The 20,157-nt window shown below is 51.2% G+C and overlaps 2 protein-coding genes across 8 annotated transcripts; one reads left to right on the forward strand and one right to left on the reverse strand.

Annotated features, from left to right (window-relative positions):
• The first annotated feature begins 27 nt into the window (after positions 1-27).
• Positions 28-6,196, forward strand: ENOPH1 (enolase-phosphatase 1). The gene is made up of 6 exons (XM_072336611.1): positions 28-186; positions 835-936; positions 1,012-1,214; positions 1,942-2,074; positions 2,271-2,394; positions 3,202-6,196. The coding sequence occupies exons 1-6, from the start codon at positions 103-105 to the stop codon at positions 3,339-3,341; spliced, it is 786 nt and encodes a 261-aa protein (XP_072192712.1). The 5' UTR covers positions 28-102; the 3' UTR covers positions 3,342-6,196.
• On the reverse strand, positions 6,058-19,553 carry TMEM150C (transmembrane protein 150C). 7 transcript variants are annotated; one of them, XR_011903584.1, is made up of 10 exons: positions 19,402-19,418; positions 19,075-19,189; positions 14,943-15,024; positions 13,947-14,000; positions 13,795-13,827; positions 13,626-13,693; positions 11,895-12,022; positions 8,083-8,260; positions 6,310-6,832; positions 6,058-6,178 (listed from the first exon to the last, which is right to left on the reverse strand). XR_011903584.1 is itself a non-coding variant. In XM_072336618.1 (9 exons), the coding sequence occupies exons 3-9, from the start codon at positions 15,020-15,022 to the stop codon at positions 6,624-6,626; spliced, it is 750 nt and encodes a 249-aa protein (XP_072192719.1). In that variant the 5' UTR covers positions 15,023-15,027; positions 19,075-19,189; positions 19,402-19,553; the 3' UTR covers positions 6,382-6,623. The 7 variants fall into 7 exon arrangements, 6 of the variants coding, with proteins under 6 accessions (XP_072192719.1, XP_072192720.1, XP_072192715.1 ...); XM_072336618.1 differs by lacking the exon at positions 6,058-6,178 and having other exon boundaries at positions 6,382-6,832; positions 14,943-15,027; positions 19,402-19,553; XM_072336619.1 differs by lacking the exon at positions 6,058-6,178 and having other exon boundaries at positions 6,382-6,832; positions 14,943-15,027; positions 19,075-19,186; positions 19,402-19,528.
• Between the last annotated feature and the right edge of the window lie 604 nt (positions 19,554-20,157).

The following is a 20,157-nucleotide window of genomic DNA, read 5'->3' on the forward strand; positions in this document are numbered from 1 at the left end:
TTATATAGCGGCGGCGGCAGCCAATCAGCGCCGCCCGGGGGATGCTGCAGCGCCCCCCTGCGGCGGCGGCGGCGCCCCCCGCGCTCTCCGCTGGCCGCCGCCATGGGCGTGCTGCCGGTGCCGGCGGGGGTGCGCGCCATCCTGCTGGACGTGGAGGGCACCACCACCCCCATCGCCTTCGTGCAGGTGTGCGGGCCCGGGCGGGGCGCGGACGGACTGGGATTGGGGTCTGGGGGCGGTGGGGAGGGTCGGCTCAGGGATTTGAGCGATGGGGGTGGTTTTCGTATTCGGTTTATAGCGATTCGGTGGGCTCCGGGGATGAGCGTGGGTTTTAGGGACGTTGGCGGGCTCTGAAGGGTTCTGGTGATCCCGTGGGGTTGGGTGACTGTAGGGGTTCCGCCGGGGCTGGGTATTTGGGTGGTTATTTTGTTGCGTTTGGATGATTTTAAGCGTTTTGCCTGGTTTGAGCCACCACGATGGCTTTGATCGATGGGTCTGAGCGATCGTGACGGTCCTAAGTGAGGATAGCGGGTTTCAGGGTGGTTTTAGGGGTTTCGGAGGGTTCCAGCACTCAGGTGGGCTTTGGGTGGCTCTTAACGATTCGGGTAGTTTGTGGTGATGTGGGTGATTTTAGGCAGCCCCGTGGGTTTGGGGGCTTTTGGTGGGGTTTTCTTTAGGGACGATGGTGGCCCCGTTGATTTCAGTGGGCACAATGCTGGCTCTGCCCCGCTTGCTCCCGTATCACCAGCAGCACTCGGATGGAGGTTTTTAAGCCCTTTCAGCATTTCTCCGGTTGTGCTGAGCTGCCATATTAATGTCTGCGTGTGCCGCCAGGAGACCCTGTTCCCATACATCAGAGACAACGTGGAGCAGTACCTGCGTGCGCACTGGGAGGAGGAGGAGTGCCAGCGGGACGTGGGGCTCCTGAGGCAGCAGGTGAGGACACTGCGTAGCATCGGGTCACGCTGAGGCTCCTTGTCCCTCCGTGCCATTCACTATCCCCATCCCCAGGCCCAGGAGGACTCGGGCCTGGACGGAGCAGTGCCGATCCCATTGGAGAGCGGCAGCGGGGACGAGGAGCTGGAGCGCGTCATCCGGGCAGTGGTGGACAACGTGCACTGGCAGATGGCTCTGGACAGGAAGACCACGGCGCTGAAGCAGCTGCAGGGACACATGTGGAGAGCGGCCTACGCCACAGGGCTGGTGAAGGGAGAGTGAGTAATGGTGAAGGAGCAGGCATGAGGTGCCCCACTGACTTGCGGAATCAAACTCCATAACCACAAACCCAGTATCCAGCAGAGTTCAGGCTCTGAACTCACGTACAGACATAGGTAGGGTCACTGCCTCCATAGAGAAGTCAAGAAGTGCAGCCTTCTCATCTGCTGCCTGATAAGCAGGGAGAATTATCTTACAGTGGCCCAGTAGCTGTGGATTTAGCTCTGCTGCTTGTCAGCATGCAAAGAGTGAGCCTTGCAGGCACTGCAGAGCAGCCTCAAAATATTTTTGGCTGACTCCACATACACGTAAATCACTATAGAATGAATGAATGATTTTTCTTTTGTTAAACAGATAATGTAACAAAGCACTGAGTATGGGATTGAGAAACTGGAGATAAAGGGGCCAGCTGGTTGCAAGAAGGCTGCAGAACTCAATCCCACGCTTCCGTATCTGTCTGCTGGGAGCCCTGTGTCTATGTGGGGCAGCACCTTCAGGTCTTGGCCCAGTGGCCACATGGTGCCAGGGGGAAGGCCGCTCTTTGAGCACGGGTTAAAACCAAACTTCTCCAGTACCACTCCCCATCCATCTGCTACATCTTACTCCCTCCCTGCCCATCTGAGGCATTCCTGAGATGCACGTGTCCCTCTGGAGACAGCGCATCCCTCTGGAGCATCCTGCAGTGCCTCTGGGCCTGCCTTTACCTGCTGCCCTGTTTTGCTGCAGAATCTTTGAGGACGTGGTTCCAGCCATCCGGAAGTGGAGGGAAGCTGGGATGAAGGTCTACATCTACTCCTCAGGGAGTGTTGAAGCTCAGAAGCTTCTGTTTGGATACTCTACAGAAGGTGATATCCTAGAGGTAGATAACCTTACCATCTTCCTTATGGCTACTCCACCTACAGAGCAGAACTGTCCTGTGGCTGTTCTTGATGTGACGTTTTATCAGTAGAGTCTCAAATGGGAAAGCAGGGTAGTGGGGTTGCCTTGCTGATCAGCAGAGTTTAGCTCTTTGCTTCTCATATGGTGTTCAGCCCTTGCCTTTCTCTGTCTTTCAGCTCTTTGATGGCCACTTTGACACCAAAATAGGTCCCAAGGTAGAAAGTGAGAGCTACCGAAGGATTGCTGCAAGTATAGGCTGTGACACCAACAACATTCTCTTCCTGACTGATGTCCCTCGAGGTAAGTGACGTGCAGCTCTGCTGCTTCAGAGGACTTGGCACAACCACCCAGGGATGCTGCAGCCATCCTTGTTTCTAGGGCTGCCACTACCATGCTCCTCCTTGAAGCATTCAGGCTTGCACAGGGCAGTGGGATATCTGTGTGTGACACTGTGCAGTGAGGGAAAATAGGCCAAGCAGAAAACCTGTCCTTGCCCCAGGAAACAAGGAGAGAGCGTTAAAGCAGAGTGGAGCATTTGCTGAAGCAGTTGGTGTGCCCCATTTGCAAACGGGGTCAGGAGTTTTTGTGGCCTGTGCTCAGCTTCCCCTGGGAACAGCAATGCCTGCCGTGCTTGACATGGTTGGTCAGTGGTTGGTTCTGCTGCACAGCAGCATGAATACATTGATCCTGATCTTCAAGGCCTAACCCCTAGGAAGCCAGATTGGGGAAGCTTCTTACTGCCCTTCCTGGGAACATCTTCTGACAGAAATGGGCTGATACCTTGGTCTGAGCCTGCTTAGTCCGAATAGTTAGCCCCCCTCTCTTCCTCAGCCCTAGCAGCACTGCTGGTGGGAGCTTGCAGTCACCTCCTTGTCCCTCCAGAGCCTACCCCAGGGCCTCTTATTGTGCTTGGGGTGAGAAGGGAGCTGGTGAGGACTGACTGCAGGCTTGCGGGGGTGTTGGGCTGCCTAACTTCAGCCAGTGCCACCTGCAAACACTGCTCTGTCAGTCTTAACCTTTAGAAGTACATTTTAAGGGGCTGTTCAAGCCTTAAGGGCCCTCCTGTGGCGAAATCACAAAGCACATCTCCACTCTTATTTGTTTCAGAAGCAAACGCAGCCGAGGAAGCAGACACTCACGTGGCTGTAGTTATCAGACCTGGCAACGCAGGACTGACAGATGATGAGAAATCGTACTACAGCCTCATCTCATCCTTCACCGAACTTTTCCTGCCTTCCTCCACTTAAGGAAAGCGGTGCACGCACAGGAGGCTGTACTTCACCTGAGTTGTCCTTGTGTAACTTCAAGTAATTTTGTCCATAACCAGAAACTAAAACCAAACCCACATCATATATTGGACCCACACCTAATGCAGGTATGGATGGAGAGTATGGCACGGGGCTCCCAATGCGGTACGTTAGGGCTGCCACAGACAGCCAGTCCTTGCCGCAGGCAAGCTGTATATACTGGGAATGACTTAAATCTTGGCTATACCTACAGCAGGTCCTAGGTACAAAACAGTATGACTTGTGCACAGAAGCTGCTTAGGGTGACACTGTCAGCCCCCCAGAATGAACTAGAGCATACAGCAAGAATTAAATTCTTTAAAAAAATCAATTCTAGACCCACCTCGTACTGCTGCCAGCTGGCGTGGGTATATGGGATCCAACAGGATGACACCACAGCCAGCTTGGCTGCATTTCTGCCCAAGCTGCCAGAGCTCCTCAGTAGCCAGCTGCTGCTGGTCAGTGGTGAGCAGACCTCATCAAACATTTTACTGCATTGAATGAGAGTTAAACCAGAGATCTTTTCACCCACCTTACCTTAATTATGCCAATTTATAACACTGGTCGTGGAGCTTTTCCTTGTATAGTCAATAAAACCACAGCTTTGCTTACACTGTGTTCACTGTATTCCAGTATTTAGCTTTGCTGCCTGTCATCAGTGATCCCAGCACCTAGAGGACAAATCTATTTAAAAATACAAACAAACAAAAAACCCCTGCTCTTTTTATCCCCGCTTTTGCCCTCCTTGGGCCCTTCTTTAGGACAGACGAGCCTGTCTCGCTGAGGAGGCAACATCATGTCTTTGATGATTTGAGGAGGGACTTGTTGAAAGCCATAGAAGTGTTGATCTGACACTCTGTTGCTGGCACTCAGCTCAAGAGTATCACCCACTACTTACTAATCGCTGTGCAGCTGTGCTTGAACTTGCCCTCATTGCTCTGGTGCACATCCAAAGCTCTCCCTGTTGAGGTAGCTGTGTACAGAAGAAGCATCTGAAGAGGGAAACACGTCATACCAGCACTGCCCTTCCAAAACTTGCTGGCAGCTGCGAGGCAGCTAATGTGAATGCTTTTCCGGGCTGTGTAGAGCATGATCCACCTCTGAGAAAGAGCCTGCAAATCAGCACCGCTACAGTCTGTACCTGCATGGCTGAATGATCCCCAGGTTCATTAAGTGTTAATTTGCATCGCGACTGTGTAAATATCTTCTGTTCTGCCTTTGCCCTCGTAAAGCTGTGCATGGGATAGGGGACAAAAATAAAACTCACTTTCTCCATAAAAGCACTTTATTTAGTGGTCATGTGTATAGTGGTTGTCGTTTAGTTGTATTGAAATGCGCTGTTAGAAATACTGTAAGAAATGTACAGAGTTATTACCAAAAACCTGAAGTTGAGTTTGGATTGCATTTAGGAAAAGGAAAAACAAGTCACAATCATCATCCTTTCTCTTGGTTAGAATTGTAACAAAGTATAAAACAAGAAACCAAAAAGTAGTAATCGATTTAAGAAATGAAACAAAACAAGAGGACTATTTACAGTACAACACCCTTAAAGCAAAACACTGCTCTGTGCTCCCTATGCATCCACCGTGTGTCCGTGTCATGGGTCCCCCTGCATCCTGTCTGCCCCCACTCAGCTCAGGACTGCTGGTGCAGCTGTGGATGACCTGCTGTGCCCTGACCTGCAGCCTCAGCACCTCCCTTCCCAAAAGCAAGTTCTGAGCCATGAAAGATCACGTAAAGGGCACAAGCTTTAGCAGAAGGTTCTCTTGGCCATTTCTCCTTCCTGGAGAGTCCTCTGCCCTTTGCAGAGCACCGAATGCCCTTGTGCCCTTTCCCTTTCTGTCAGAAACACTACAGTGTGGTAGGAGTTCCCCTGAAAACACTCTTGCCACCATTTTCATTTCTGCTTCTTTTCCCACAGGGGTGATGAGATGCCCCATGTCAGCACAGGCAGAAGAAGCAAACCTAAGCTGAGCCTGCTTAGGAAAATGGGAAAGGAGTCCCATCCATCCCATACCTGACTGGGATACCAGCCTTCCCAAACTCTATGTTTTCAGAGACGGGCTTTAACCACACAGTCTCTGTCTGCAGGAAATGCTTCTCCTTGTTATAGTTCTACTTCAAGCTCCCCTGTGACTGCACAGCAAAGCTACTCCTGCTTCTGGTGACTTAGGCCAAGTCCCCCAGCCTTCACACCCATTAGAAGCCCATTCAGGAAAACTGGCCCACAGGCAGGGAAAAAATGCATCTGAAGTTTGACTTCTAAGTGCATAAGGAGCAAAAAAGAAACAAAACCAACTAAAAACCCTACACACCGTAAAGCCCAGCTGCAATGATTCTGTTTTCTTTGTAGATAAGTCCAGTGTCTCTAACACAATGTTTACCTCTTCTGTGAACAACAACAACAAAAAAAAGGCTTTGAAATACTACAGATGATGCGTAGTGGAAGCACTAAACACTTAAAAAGAGCAGCCTCTTCTGGGTCATCTTTAGAGCACGCAGGCATATTAATTCAGCACCTGGCTTCCATCAGTCCCCATTGCAGCCCACAAAACACCAAGCCCTGCACAGTGATCCCCTGTGCCACCTCCTCTGGTGTGGGCACAGTCCTCTCTGCTGCCGGGCAGCATCAGCCAAGTCTTGCATGATTTCTCCCAAATCCAGCTTCGCCATCAGCTGCTTTCCAGGCTAGAAGCAATGCCCACCTGCTTGTAAATGCTGGTCAGTTTGGGTCTTCCAATGTCCATTTTTAAGTCCAGAAAAAAACAGCCATTCCTTCTCAATCTACCAAGTTACTCCTATCAGCAGCAAAGAAAACAATTCAAAAAAGATATGAAAAGTGCAGCCTAGCAACTCAGGAACCAGCAACGTCTGAAGACTATGCCCAGACATGTCTGTTTCCTTCATCTCCTCCCTTAGCAATGCCTACCTCAGAGGGGCACTGTGCGGATCTGCTGCCAAACATCCAGAACAGCAGGTGTGAGATGGAGCTGCTGAGAAAGAGTCTTTGACAGCACAAACTGAACAACTTGTGCTACCCGGCACTGCTGTCCAGAAGGATCCAGTCCTCTTCCAGCAGGCAGCTATTTTTGTTCGGCCCTTATTGAGGCAACCGCCCTCAGAGCCCTTTGGCAATACGACGATGATTGCACGTGGAAAACAAACTCATCAAAAAAAGTGTAAATGAGGTCACGTCTAACCATAGGACTGCACCTGCCCCCCTCCCCCTGGCCAAAGGACAGGCTACACCTGATCTGTCTGGTACTCGGAGGCTTCCGACAAGCTTTCAGAAAAGCTCAGAAAGTTTTCCTGGTACTCAGAACAAACTATCTCAAATCTGTAGTGCCTGAACTCCACGGCAAACGTGCCAAAGTAGCACAGGAAACACATCACCAGGCCCCACTGGATCCTGGCAGCATACATGTGGATGCCTTGCGCCATCAGGATGAAATCTGGAAGAGGAAGGTCAAGGAAAACATTCTGGGAGTGCCTGTGGGAACAGAGACGCCGGCCAAGAGGGGAAAAGCCAATTGGGCCAAAAGCCAATAGGGCCGGCAATAAAGTGTTGACAATCAGAGTCACCAGGATAATGATCAACCCAGCTAGCCATCATAGAATGAGCGTGGTGCCAGAGCCAGAGGTGGAAGGGACATCAGGTATCTAACAAGATGGGAACTGCCTATTGAATGCAGCAGCTGTTTGATGCTGGTCAGGGCTTCTGGTCCCAATTCCCACTGGTAAACATTTACAGACGTTAAGACAGAAGTGTGGAGAAGTCTTACTTAAATATCAAATCGGCCACTGACAGAGCCAGCAAGCTGTGAGGGCTCCCACTGTACATATACTATACATATACCATATCCTACCTTCTCTGCACACCTCCTCTAACCTTATTGCTCTCCTGTCTCAGAATTTCCTCTGCACTCCAGAAACACACAATCACACAACCTCACGGGTAAACAAACAGTTGTCTCAAGAATGGGCTGTTACCCAAAATAACTTATTATTAGCTTATTTCCAGCCATTTCTTCCTGCCCTGTAACTTACCCCAGCACTAACGCAGACACAACTAAGCAGTGACTGAATCAAGCCCAAATAAGCCCCCACCAGTGAACACAAAAGGGTTGAGTGGGAGTTGACAGGCACAAGGTGAACATGGTGAACATGAAGCCCCACGTACACCTGGTTGGGGTGACTGCAAACTCCACAACCAAAACCCCATTTGTGAAACATGTAGTCTTACCAGAAGTCAACGCAGCCAGCAGCTTCTCTCCTCAATGCCACAGCCACTGTTAGAGCGGATGACTGGCTGTAGAACCCTGGAGCGCGTATACAATCTTTAGATACCTGATTATCACCACTATCCCTCTCAGTATTTGGCATGATTTCGAATGCTACCCTGTAGGTAGCCATTAAGTCAGACAGATGTTTTTCTTCACTGTAACCACTTTGGAAATCACTAAGAATAAATTTTATAAACATTTATGGGGGAAGTGTGGGTGTAGCCCATGAGAAAAGCAGTCCACTCCTGTAAAACAGAGGTAGCAAAACAAACTGATCACAGATTCGTGCCTTAACAACAATCTGAGCAGTGCTCCTAGATGCTCTGAGCTCCAAGGATGGCTGCAAGAGCCCATCTTCACTGCTGCAGAGTCAGCTACTGACAATCCCTGATGTGCCCCAGAGCACAACAAAAGGATACAGAGCACCACGCAGAGAGTGATGCCAGCCGATAAGGCAACTCGTGGAATCCCGGCTTTCCGTCCCTCATTCTTCAGGTTGATCTTGAGGGTGAGAGCAGACTGGATCCAGCATGCCAAGGTCCCAAAGCCAAAGGTCAGCGATGTGCCCACGTTGTGGATCTCCTCATCATTAGAAAGCTAGGAAGAAACAACACAGTGATTGCCTGGACAGCACGGGAGCCATCTTCAAGCTACCTCAGAGTGCCAACTGGGCAGGACAGAGAAAAGCAAGAACCACTGGGGTGTGAGATAGAGACGCTGTATCATTTCTTCTGGTGGAGGTGTAAGGTCTAAGATAACCAAGATAAGCTGACAGCTGTCACAGTCAAGCAGATCCTCTGTCCAAAACCAAACACAGTGGAAAATACAGCCTCCTGGGGATTGCCTCCCTGACAAGGCCCCCCGATGCAAAGCTCAGGAAGAAATACTCCTCTGGCTTGACACAATGGTCAGAGCAGGAAAGGACAACCTGCCAGGCACTTGTTCAGCTCCCTGCAATGACAGCAAACTGCAGCCTGTGGCTGCACAGAGCAGTGCCATCCACGTAGCGGGCTGCCAGAGCCCCAGCACCTCCAATGAGCTAGCAGAGATATGCTTCTGTTTTGGCAAGATTCTCCCACCAACTGCTGACTACTTGTTCCCCTCTTCCACCTCTCTCAAGCACTGGTGTCTAAGGCAACATGAACTCAACCCCACTGGAGTGCAAGTGCTTTTCTGTCTCTTGGCTGCCATTTCTCATAGGGCTCAGTGACTGTGGTGCTGCAAAGGAACAGGACAGACACATTCGGCAAGCAAGAGTTTGCAAGGAGATCCCTCCAGGATGCAAATACGTTCAGAAAGCCCACTAAGGGCAAGGCTTAGGCTTAACATTTTCCCTCTTCCCTCTGAGGCTCTTCTAGATAACAAACCACCGGTGCATAATTCCTCCTTGCAGCCCTGAATCCTGTTCCATGATTTAACTGATACCCAAACAATGCACACCGTGCTAAATAAGCAAGTAGTCACCCTGCTTCTGCTGATCCCTCCCTGGATTTTTTTTTAGGGTTGTTGTTTTCACGGGGTTTGGATTTTTGTTCGTTTGTTTTTTTGGTTTTTGTTTGAAACTAGCAGGTTCAAATTACGGTAGAAGCAAAAACAGGATAGAGCTTGTTTTCCCAAGGCAGCCTGCACTGCATGGGACTTACAGCCTTCACGGTGACTCTAAAACACCCGATCTGTAATTTCCTAGCAATGTGATTTAATGCCATACTCAGCTCAGACGTTAGGCAGGGAAAAGCATGGGCTGCAGTCTCATTACCACATGCTTTCATGGCTTGGCGCAAGATCTAAGCAAGGATACAGCTAGCTAACAAGGAGTGGATTATTAGCCCAAAATTTATAACCATGAAAGATTCACAGCATCTACTTTACAAGAACAAGCATTTGTTCTGAGAGGGAGGAAAAAAAAGGAAGATGTCCAAACTGCTTCCTACTACCTAGTCCCCGTCATAGAAATATTCTTTTTGCACCTAGATGTGCTTGTTACAATGGCCTTCTAATTCCTAGTTGAGAATTCTCATGAAAAAGTAAACCTATGGGTTTTTGGCCTGGGGCACAGAGTTAGCGAGACCTCCAGAACAGTTAAATCAGCTCACACTTCATTAAAAAAAAAAAAAGACAAAAAAAGCTGTAAAGGACACAAAATTCCCACAGTTGCTCTACAAACAGATACTAATCCTTCACAAAACAAGCGCTTTTTCTGTATTAGCAGGAAAACCATCTCCCTTTCCTATGACAAGGTGACCCGCTTAGTAGATGAGGGAAAGGCTGTCGACGTGGTCTACCTGGACTTCAGTAAGGCCTTTGACACTGTCCCCCATAACATTCTGGTAGAGAAGCTGGCTGCCCGTGGTTTGGATGGGTGCACGCTCCGCTGGGTGAAGAACTGGTTGGATGGCCGGGCCCAGAGAGTTGTGGTCAATGGAGTGGAATCCAGTTGGCGGCCGGTCACAAGTGGCGTCCCCCAGGGCTCGGTGCTTGGGCCGCTTCTGTTTAACATCTTCATAGATGATTTGGATGAGGGGATTGAGTGCACCCTCAGTAAGTTCGCAGACGACACTAAGCTGGGAGGGAGTGTTGATCTGCCTGAGGGGAGAAGGGCACTACAGAGAGACCTGGATAGACTTGATCGATGGGCCAAGGTTAATGGAATGAGTTTCAACAGGGCCAAGTGTCGGGTCCTGCATTTTGGTCATAACAACCCCAGGCAATCCTACAGGCTTGGGGAGGTGTGGCTGGAAAGCTCCCAGACGGAAAGGGACCTTGGTGTGCTGATGGACAGTCGGCTGAATATGAGCCAGCAGTGTGCCCAGGTGGCCAAGAAAGCCAATGGCATCCTGGCTTGTATCAGGAATGGTGTGGTGAGCAGGACTAAGGATGTCATCCTGCCCCTGTACTCAGCATTGGTGAGGCCTCACCTCGAGTACTGTGTCCAGTTTTGGGCACCTCAGCACAAGAAGGACATGGAGGTACTGGAGCAGGTCCAGAGAAGGGCAACGAGGCTTGTTAAGGGCTTGGAGAATCAGCCCTATGAGGAGAGACTAAGGAAGCTGGGGCTGTTTAGTCTGAGGAAGAGGAGGCTGAGGGGAGACCTTATTGCTGTCTTCCAGTACCTGAAAGGTTCTTACAGTGAGAGTGGGGCAGGTCTATTCTCACTACTGACTTGTGACAGGACGAGGGGAAATGGCCTCAAGTTGTGCCAGGGCAAGTTTAGGTTGGATATTAGAAAGAACTTCTTTACAGAAAGGGTGGTTAGGTACTGGAATGGGCTCCCCAAGGAGGTGGTTGAATCGCCATCCCTGGATGTGTTTAAGAGCCGCTTGGATGTGGTACTCAGGGATATGATTTAGCAGAGGTTTGTTGTTGTGGTATTGTTTTGTGGTTGTTTTTTAAGAGATAGGCTACTGGTTAGGCTGCGGTTGGACTTGATGATCTTCAAGGTCTTTTCCAACCTGAGTAATTCTATGATTCTATGATTCTATGATTCTTTCCTGCAAAAGCCTTTCTCCGTTCCTGGCAGCTGAGGCCCTTTACTTGCATCCCAGTAAGAGACAGAACCAACAGGGAGAGCAATGGGATAGGGAAACCAAAGCAGCCCACTTGCTCTCACGGCTTGATTTTCACTTGCAGACCTGACAGACACAGAGCTGTGATCACAGTCAGCGCACAGCCCCACAGAGTAAGGCTGCTGAGCTGACAGCTTGACTGCTTATCAAGCAGTTGCAGAACAGATGGAGAATTGCAGGGACCTCATGCAGGCACCCATCACACTGGGGAGAGCGGCAGCATTTCTCTGCTGTATCCCTCTTGTGGGAGTCAGAGGACAAGCAGGAGGTAGGTTTAACCAACAAACGTTTTAAGTGAAGGACACTAAAATGTCTGTTAAATGCGTATGGGCAGCTGTGCATCTGCTAACACAGATGCAGATATAAACTTCCAGCTCAGTCCATTTACCCAGGACCATCTGCACCAAGCCCCAGGGCTCCCGAGATTCAGGAGGCTCCCTGTTCTGGCTCTCAGCAGGTCAAGCACGCATAAAACACATGAACAATTACCGCAGTCCTTCATCTCTGCATGTTCTGGGGCCACAATAAGCAGCAGGCAGAGGTGGCAGGGTGGGTATGAGGAGGGCTGGATCACAACCAGACACGTGTAGTTCCAAGACCTGGGCTGACCTGCTTAGAAAGCAGGAGCCTTATGACACACACAGCAGCAGGAGCCTGGCATGCAGTACCTGGAAATTGCCGAGTAAGGTCATCCCAAAGGAGGCCAGGCACAACGCCACCAGGCCGCTGACGTTCAGCCAAGGGTTCAGCACCTTTGGCTTCAGCTGAATGAAGCGCAGGACAGCAACGACAAGTGCTGAGGAAGAAAGAGAGAGCGTGAAGTAGGTCACTAGGTAAAATGTGCTGCACAAGTTACCTGGCTGGGCTCACAGCTGTTTTCCATCCTCTGCTAACTGCCAGGGAGGGTCTCTCCCTGAATAATGAGGCTCACCTGTGCTCTTCCACTGTTAATTCTACAGCACGAGATCCTTACAAAAGAGAGACATCGCTCCCTGTGAAACCACGTGACCTTTTCTTAAAACCACGAGAGTAACAAAGGGGAATTAAAAGCCCCCTTCCCACTTTGCATACAAAACAGTGCCGTTTGGATTTTCCAGAAATGCTAACGTTTCTGACTTCAGTGGTTTCTGCCAGTTCTTCTCCAGCAGCAAAGGCTCTGCCACAACTGAAGTCAACAGAGGCGCCCTAAAGCAGCAGAGGAATCCAATCTACTGTGGCCAGCCTGGCCTCATCCATAAAGCAGAGACAATGTAAAAACAAATCTGCAGCCTGGAGATTCCCTGGTTTCACTTCTTCTCGTAACGGGGAGAAGCAGCGAGGAAAGACTTTAGAGCTAGGCTTCAAAAACCCCTTGCCCTCCTTCACAGCACCTGGCCCAAGCTCAGGTGACTCTGTCCTCATATCTACCCAGATCACAGCACCAAGACAGTCCCTGCCCTTCCATACAGCCCACAAGCTGGAAGCAGAGTTGTTTATAATACCTGAGGCCCTGGCTTGATGAGCAAAGTCTGACATTCAAACAGGACCACTCATGAAAACAAAGTTTAAGGATGCCAACACTCCCCCCAGAAGTGATACTTGAAAACAAGGAAGTTCAAGTCAGGGTTCACAATGAAATTAATCTCACTGGATTTTGCATCACCAAGCTGTGTTTTCATTAGGGTAGGTTGAGACTGTCAGGGGATCTTACTTGTACACACACTGCTATGGATTCATCTCAAAGCTCAACTTAGCCCCATCTCTCAGATTCGGAAAGGAAATATCATGTCTTTCACTGATAGCAGCAGTAGAAAGAACCAAACTGGCAGCACCAAAAAGCATCCCACAAAGGAAAAGACAGCCACAAGTACTACTAAATAAGAGCAAACAAGTTAAAATAATCATTTGTCCACTTCAATCTGGGATAATTTGTTCAAAATAAGTAAAGGTGCAGGTAGCAAACACATTAGAGCCTAATGCAGATATCTTCTCCAAGCATTGCTACTTTTCAGATATTCCTTCTATTTAACATTAGACGTTTTACCCTTAACACCTGCAGCTGGAAGAAGCCAGTGAGCTCTCACAGCTTCAGTAACGGGATTTGGGAAGGGGTGCGGGGCAACTTTTGCTTAATAAGTTGTTGGAAAGATTCACATTCGTAGCACAGAACAGAAACCCACCATGCAATGAAGAACAATCACGCAGCTTCAAGGCTAATGAAGCTCAAACGCATCCAGCCTCATTCTATCTTTCTACAAATGAAGCCAAAACAATCCTGGCTTAATCAGCAGCAATCACAGCTTAAAGGATTCTGCATCAGCAGATCTAAGAACGATGTGTATTGGATATGACTTATGTTTCAATGACTTCTTACAATAAATTACGAGAGAGAAAGAAACAGTTCTCCTTGTGGTTCCTACCTAGAAACGCTGCCATGTTCATGACTTGGCTAAACACGCAGCTCGCAGGAGGAGCATCACCTGCAATGCTTGGAAAACAAAGTGTACCGTTGTAACCCCAGGATGGCAAAGACGTGCGAACAACAGGCATTCATCAGAACAGTAAGAGGGAAAAAAAGTAATCCCTCACCTTATATAAGGTGGTCTTTTGGAACCAGGTTTCCTACAAGACACAAGAGCACAGAAATTAAGATTTAAGAACTTCTTTCCCACTTTGTTTTTATCACTTGGTTATTGTAACAAAAGAACCAATCGAAAGCAGAGCCCACAGCCCCCTCTTACCTCTCTGGTACATTTAGTGCAATAATTTTGTTATCTTCCACGGCTATAAAGTACCTGTCAAGGGAAAAGAAAAAGAAAGAAAGAAAAAAAGACTCAAATGGCCTCAAAACTCATCCTGGCTTCTATTCCAAATATCACTCAACCTGCTAAGCACTAAAGCCCACCGACACGAGGTCAGGCAAAATCAAATCCTAAGGGGGCAGCCAGTACTCAAGCAGGCAGCTCTGTTTCCCAACCCATTGCCTGCCTTTCTGTTACATCTACTCTACGTGGCCAGGTGGAGAAGCAAATCACTGAAGTGGACTAAAAATAATCACCCAAGGAAACATTTCCATTCTGAATCTGAATCATTTGATTCACCTGGTTCACTCCGCTTCCTCCACAAAAGCTGTTTTAGCAGCAATAGGCTCAGCCAAACAGCTTAAGCTATTCCTGTTGCTGAAAAACATCCCCAGATCCGTGGCCAAAGTCACATCTTAGGATACAGCACTTCTCGGGCCGAGCAGAGGTGCTGACTGCACACTTCTCACTCTCAAATTCATGCTGCGGTTGCCTGCCTGCATGCCTGGGGAGAGCCCACGCAGGGAAACGCACACCTTGTGCATCTTTTGTTAAAATGGGCTGCTGAGAAAGCAAGGCATCAGCATTATGCTGCCAGCAGGCTGGCCGTATGGGGCTGCATGCTCTGCGTTTGGGCTCTTCATCCCAAAGCAGAGCCTGAGCACTTCTCCAAGAGCTCTGCTGAGTCATTTACCGAAAAGGTGATGGAGGGAAGTTTCTGCATCTTGGCATCCTGGCTTTTTAGGCAGCTTCCAGTAATGGGTGCCATGAGGAAGACAAGGTCAGAAACTTGGCCTGGGGAGCACAGAAACTCAGGGAAATGCACGTGCTCCTCCATGGACCGGGCCCTTGGCTCTCTCAAGTGCCATTCCAGCCCCATAGAAACTCAAGCATCCCCCACAGACTCGCCTTCCTGAAGTGCAGTGGGTAACTTACACTATCCATAATCCAGCTGACGTAAATAGGGTAAACACAAGGGGCAAAAACATCCACACGCTGCATTTCTTCCCGTCCATACCTGCTAGAAACAAAGAGTAAAGTAGAAAGTAAAAGTAAAAAGAGGGCACAGGCAATTAAACCCCCTGTCTCTCGCCCTGTGCTGTAAGCAGCAGAAGCATCCCCACAGCAGGTGCCATGCCAAGACCAACCTCACAACAGGCAGCCCAGTAGGCACTGCCAGACTTACCACTACAGCTGATGTGAGGGGCTAAGCTGCTGTGCTGCACAGGAACAGAGAGCCTGCAGCAGGGAGGCTCTTTTCAGACACACCTAGGGAACAGAGGTAGCTCTCAAAGCACTCTCCTGAAGCAGTCTGTGCAAGGTCATTCCACCAGACCTGCAGCCCTCACTCCTTGCTCCTTCCCAGAGGCACGTGGCAGCACAGCCTCCCTCCCGTGATCATTACCCATTCCACACACATCATATCAGCACAGTCCGCAGAGCAAAGGGAAACGGATGCACGTGTTCTCTCCTCACCCCCACAAAGCACACGACCAGCTCCCATCCTGACTACAGCAATCAGCTAAAAATGGTGTTTGGATGCTCCCAAAGGAGAGCCAAGCTCAAGCGCTGTCAGAATGAGGCGTGACAAACAGGACGAGCTCAGGATGCTGTGCAATGCTGCATGGGCCTTAAGGATGCTGTGCACATCCTCTCCTGAGGAAGTATTTGTCCTACAGGCAAGATCCCACTGGACAAGGCTGTGAGATGCCAGAGCCATTCCTGCAATACATACAATTCAGAAGTGCCACGATGCTGCCGCGCTCCAAACACAGAACACCTTGTATATCCCGCGAGCCCTCTGACAGTGGATCAAACACCTCCTCATGCTCTGTTGTCCTGTGCAAACATTCCTTCAGGCACCAGCACAGCCAAGAGATGCAAACAGAAAGTGAACAGGAGGTTCTCCACTCCAGCGCCCACTTTGCTTTCCCTAGGGCAGCAGCCCTACATCAGCCGTGCCTCCTTCCAGCACCCTACACGTCACCAGAGGGGCACAACACAGCACCATTCAATGCGAGGCCAGAGGACTCGTCTCACCCTGAGCAATGCCATGCTTGCATAAAACCATAAGGCTCAAACGAGGCTGAATCACAAACCATAGAAGAAGGATAAGCTAGCAAATAAGATCTCTTCCCTGGCCTGAGAGCAGAGGAAACTGCATGCAGAGAGCACAAAGCCATGCAAGCATTAAATACTTCAGTGTAGCGAGCAGTCAGTTCCAGCATGTAGATGGATCTTCAGCATGGTACAGCAGAACAGAAGAAATTGTTGCTGTGGGTGGAGCACATTTCCCCACCCATCTCATCTCTATTCCTTTCCCTGCACAAAGGACTCTGGTTCCCCACGGCCCCTGCTGCTCCAGCTGCAGCTGTTCTATGAGCAGTGCCCTCGCCTTTTTCTCCTGCAGCCCAATAAATATGCAGTGGCATCCCATAGCTGCAGCTCAGCTCCTTGTTCCCATCCCACTGGAAGGGAGCAAGCAGGTAGATGTCACCTCCCATTACAGCCCGTGTTTTCCTCTGGGAGGTAACTGCTGCTAGCGCAGCTCCCCTGCTTTCTACTGGACTAAGCCAAGGCAGCACAATTCTTTCAGCTCACAGATAGCAGCTCTTGTTGCTTACCCTTCCCCCTCAGGAAGGTACAAAGAATGCACGGACACAACTAAAGCAGATACTGGAAATAACACTTGTCTTCATTACCGGCTCACCACAGCTCCTCTGCCTTCCAGCACGCCTCTCTGCCAAGAAATCACAGCCTTCCATACCTACTTATGTTGTCTGACATGAGGAAAGGTAGGTGGCACAGAGCTTGTCTCCCAAGGCAGAGTCAAGGGCAGCACACGGGGATGGGAGCAGCAGTCCATGGCTGGGAAGGACATCACAGCAGTTCCTTACGTGGGCACTGTGCTGAGGTAGGACTGCACGTATCCCCACTGCCCCCTCCAAGGTAGGGCATGGAGGCAATGGCTGGACCTGACACCTTCTGGTGTTGCTCAATGGCACATCATACGCATGCCTGAGGATACTCAACAATCTCTGTGTGGACTGAGGATAGTTTAAAATCAAGATTTGCTTGGGCACATCACACTTGCACCCTGCTGCATTGGCTGGGTGCAGAACTAAGTCACGTAGCACCTCACCTCTTTCCAAAGGTTAGCACATGCCAGCCCTGCACTGCTGTTCAACTGAGACCATTCTCAGTCTTTGCAGTAACCTGCTCAGGTCTTGGGTTCATGCCTTCAAGCGGGGAGGCCACCAGCACCTCCATCAGCAGACGGGGATGAGAGAACAAGGAATGCAGTCAGCACCCTCCCCTGAGCCAAAATAAAATGCTAAGTGGGAAAAATAACCTAAATTCTCCCTGGGAAATGTAGAAGCCATTTCTTTGAGAATTAATTGCTCCATGGGGATGATGCTGAGCCAACCTTCCCCTCTGCAGCTCTGCTCTGTGTCGCTGCCACCACCAGCGATGACAAGTCTGAGTAGCCAACTCCAGCTGATGGCACCAGCCACCTCGGCAGGCCTGTGCTTTCCCAAATGAACACACTAAGTTCGAGAGGCAGCTGGGTATTGCACGCACCTGTTTTGTCTTCTCCTTTTTATTTTTAAGGCTTGCAGCAAAGGGAGAGCTTTAGGTGACCAATGGCCCCACGGTGACACAAGCTCCCAGGGCTGACACAAAGGTGTTCTCAGTGTGGCAGCTAACTCAGTCAGAGGCAGCCCGCTGTCCCAGAAGCACACACCATGGTATTCCAGTCCCTCCTGACACAAGGCCTCACGCTGGCATCACTAGAATCCTCCTATTGCAGGACAGAGCGCAGAGAGGCAAAGGCTTTTGCATCAGTGCTGCTGCAGAAGGCACAGAATCCCAGAATGGCCTGGGTTGAAAAGGACCACAATGATGATCTCGTTTCAACCCCCATACCACGGGCAGGGTTGCCAACCACCAGACCAGGCTGCCCAGAGCCACATCCAGCCTGGGGATCTTAGGGATTTCCCTCAGCGTAGGCTTTGTCTGCTGTCTCTTTCCCAGCTCTCATGCCTAAACCTGCTACAACGATCAGCCATTTGCTTTGTTCTTGCTGTCACTGCCCCATGGTACTCCCCAAAGCAATTAAGCTCCTGTTCCTCTAATGCAGGTGCTTCAATAACAGCAGGCAGCTCACCAAACCTATCCTGCCACAAGTTCGTTTAATGTAAGCATCTTAATTTCATCTGCCAAGAACGTCATAGGCTCTTCCTGGAGTTGATTTTGCCAAGAGATGTGAATGCAACGAAGGGCAACACCGACACAGTAATGGAGTTGCAAATCTTTCTCCAGACGAGAACATGCAGAAGCATCTCAAGGGCCCATTCACAAGCTGCGAGATATGCCAGAGCAGCATTCCTTCAATAGGCATTTCACAACAGCCGGCCACTGACTCATTTCGGAGAATAGCCACCGAGCCAAGAGCGCTGGGAGAAGGAGGAAACTGCTCCAACCCTACGGCGAGGCACAAAGAATGGATCTTAGGTGGCAGCCAAAGGGAGCGGCACGAACCGAGGCTGTATTTTGCCGAGCCTCCGTTGCCTTTAAATAGAGGTCCCGCTATGGCTTTCCGCTGCTTTTCATCAGTGAAAATAACCGCAGCCTCTTGACGCCCGGTCACTGACACTGAGGGACACATGACGCAACACGGCACCCACAGGCTGCCAATGCCAACACAACAAAGCAGAGCCCTTTCGGATTTATCTCAAGGTCCCGAGCAGCGATAAGGCACGCCAGGAATCGGTCGATAAAGATCCAAACAGCGGCACTGCGTGAACCCACCAGCGGGGCGGGATGCTCCAGCACCCAACGCCATTCTCCTAAGAGAGGAACGCGAAAAGGTACGGCCGCCTCCGGGCTGCACGTGGGGACAAGCAGGGGACGCTCCAGCAACCCCGCAGCTGCCGCCTCCCACCGCCGACCCTCCCCGCCTCGCAGCCGGGCAGAACAACCAACCCAAACCCACCGCACCGCCAACCCGCGGGGCCGCGCGCAACCCGTACGGTCCGCACGCCCGCGCCCGCCGCACGGTACTCACGGGCCACGCGGGGAACGGCGCCGAGCGGCCCCGCTACAGCCGGAGGCGACGCCTGGGAGCGGTCCTGGGCCGGGCCCGCCTTTCTGGCATCGGGGTCTCGCGTGGCAGCGGGCTGCTGGAAGGAGACAAACGCGTGCAGCTGACCGCGCCGTGAGGCCGGTGCTCCGCAGCAAGAGCGCTGCCACGCACGGCTCTGCCACGCACGGCTCTGCCACGCACGGCTCTGCCACGCACGGCTCTGCCACGCACGGCTCTGCCACGCACGGCCCCGAGGCGCGGCGAGCGCCGCCAACGGTCACCCGCGGCCGCCGGGCGGGCGGCTCCTACCTGAGGGCGGCGGCCGCTCCTCAACCTCCGCTCCCGGCGGCGACGGCGGCGGTGTCCAGGGGGGCGGAGGGGGGGAGAAGGAGGCGGGAGGAGGGGCCGGGCTGTCGCTGTCCCCGTCCCCGCCCCAGCCAGGCGGGGCTCTGGCGGCGGCACGGCCCCCTGCGGGGAGGTGATGGGATCGGTTACCTTTGGCTTCGGCGGCCGAAGTTGAAGTGAAGCGCGTGCGGGGACTGCGAGCAGCGACAGCCGCAGCCCGTTGGTTCAACAGGGAAAGGACGACCCTGCGGCTGATGGCAAACCTCCTCCGTCGCTTCGACCCTGCCGCCAGCCAAAGCTGGAAGGGAAACAGTGCAGCATATGGGGTTTTAAAGCAGTTTCGTTCTCGGTGAACTCCCGAGCGCTTGAGATATTTCGTTCCTTTCGGAGCAGATGGCGGCCCTTTCCAAGTGCTGTGAAGCGCGGGGTGCCGGCGGCACAACGAAGACCTTTCAGAAATTAATGACGGCTTCAATAAAGCACGCATCCCCGGGGCAGCGGGCGGACGTGGGAGCGTGCTGCTGTAGGGAACCTGCCTGCCAATTTACCTGCCAGGGAAAGGAGACCTGCTTCAATACGTGCAAATACTCAGAAGTACAGCTTTCCTCCTCCTGATGCCTGGCAGCACGTGGGTGATCCCTACCCACCCTGTCCTTCACCACGTTAGTGCTCTTGGTGAGGACCAAACTGTGTGCCAGCTCCGTGCCCACCTTCTCACAA

The sequence above is a fragment of the Excalfactoria chinensis genome, chromosome 4 (assembly GCF_039878825.1).
Source record: "Excalfactoria chinensis isolate bCotChi1 chromosome 4, bCotChi1.hap2, whole genome shotgun sequence".
Lineage (NCBI taxonomy): Eukaryota > Metazoa > Chordata > Aves > Galliformes > Phasianidae > Excalfactoria > Excalfactoria chinensis.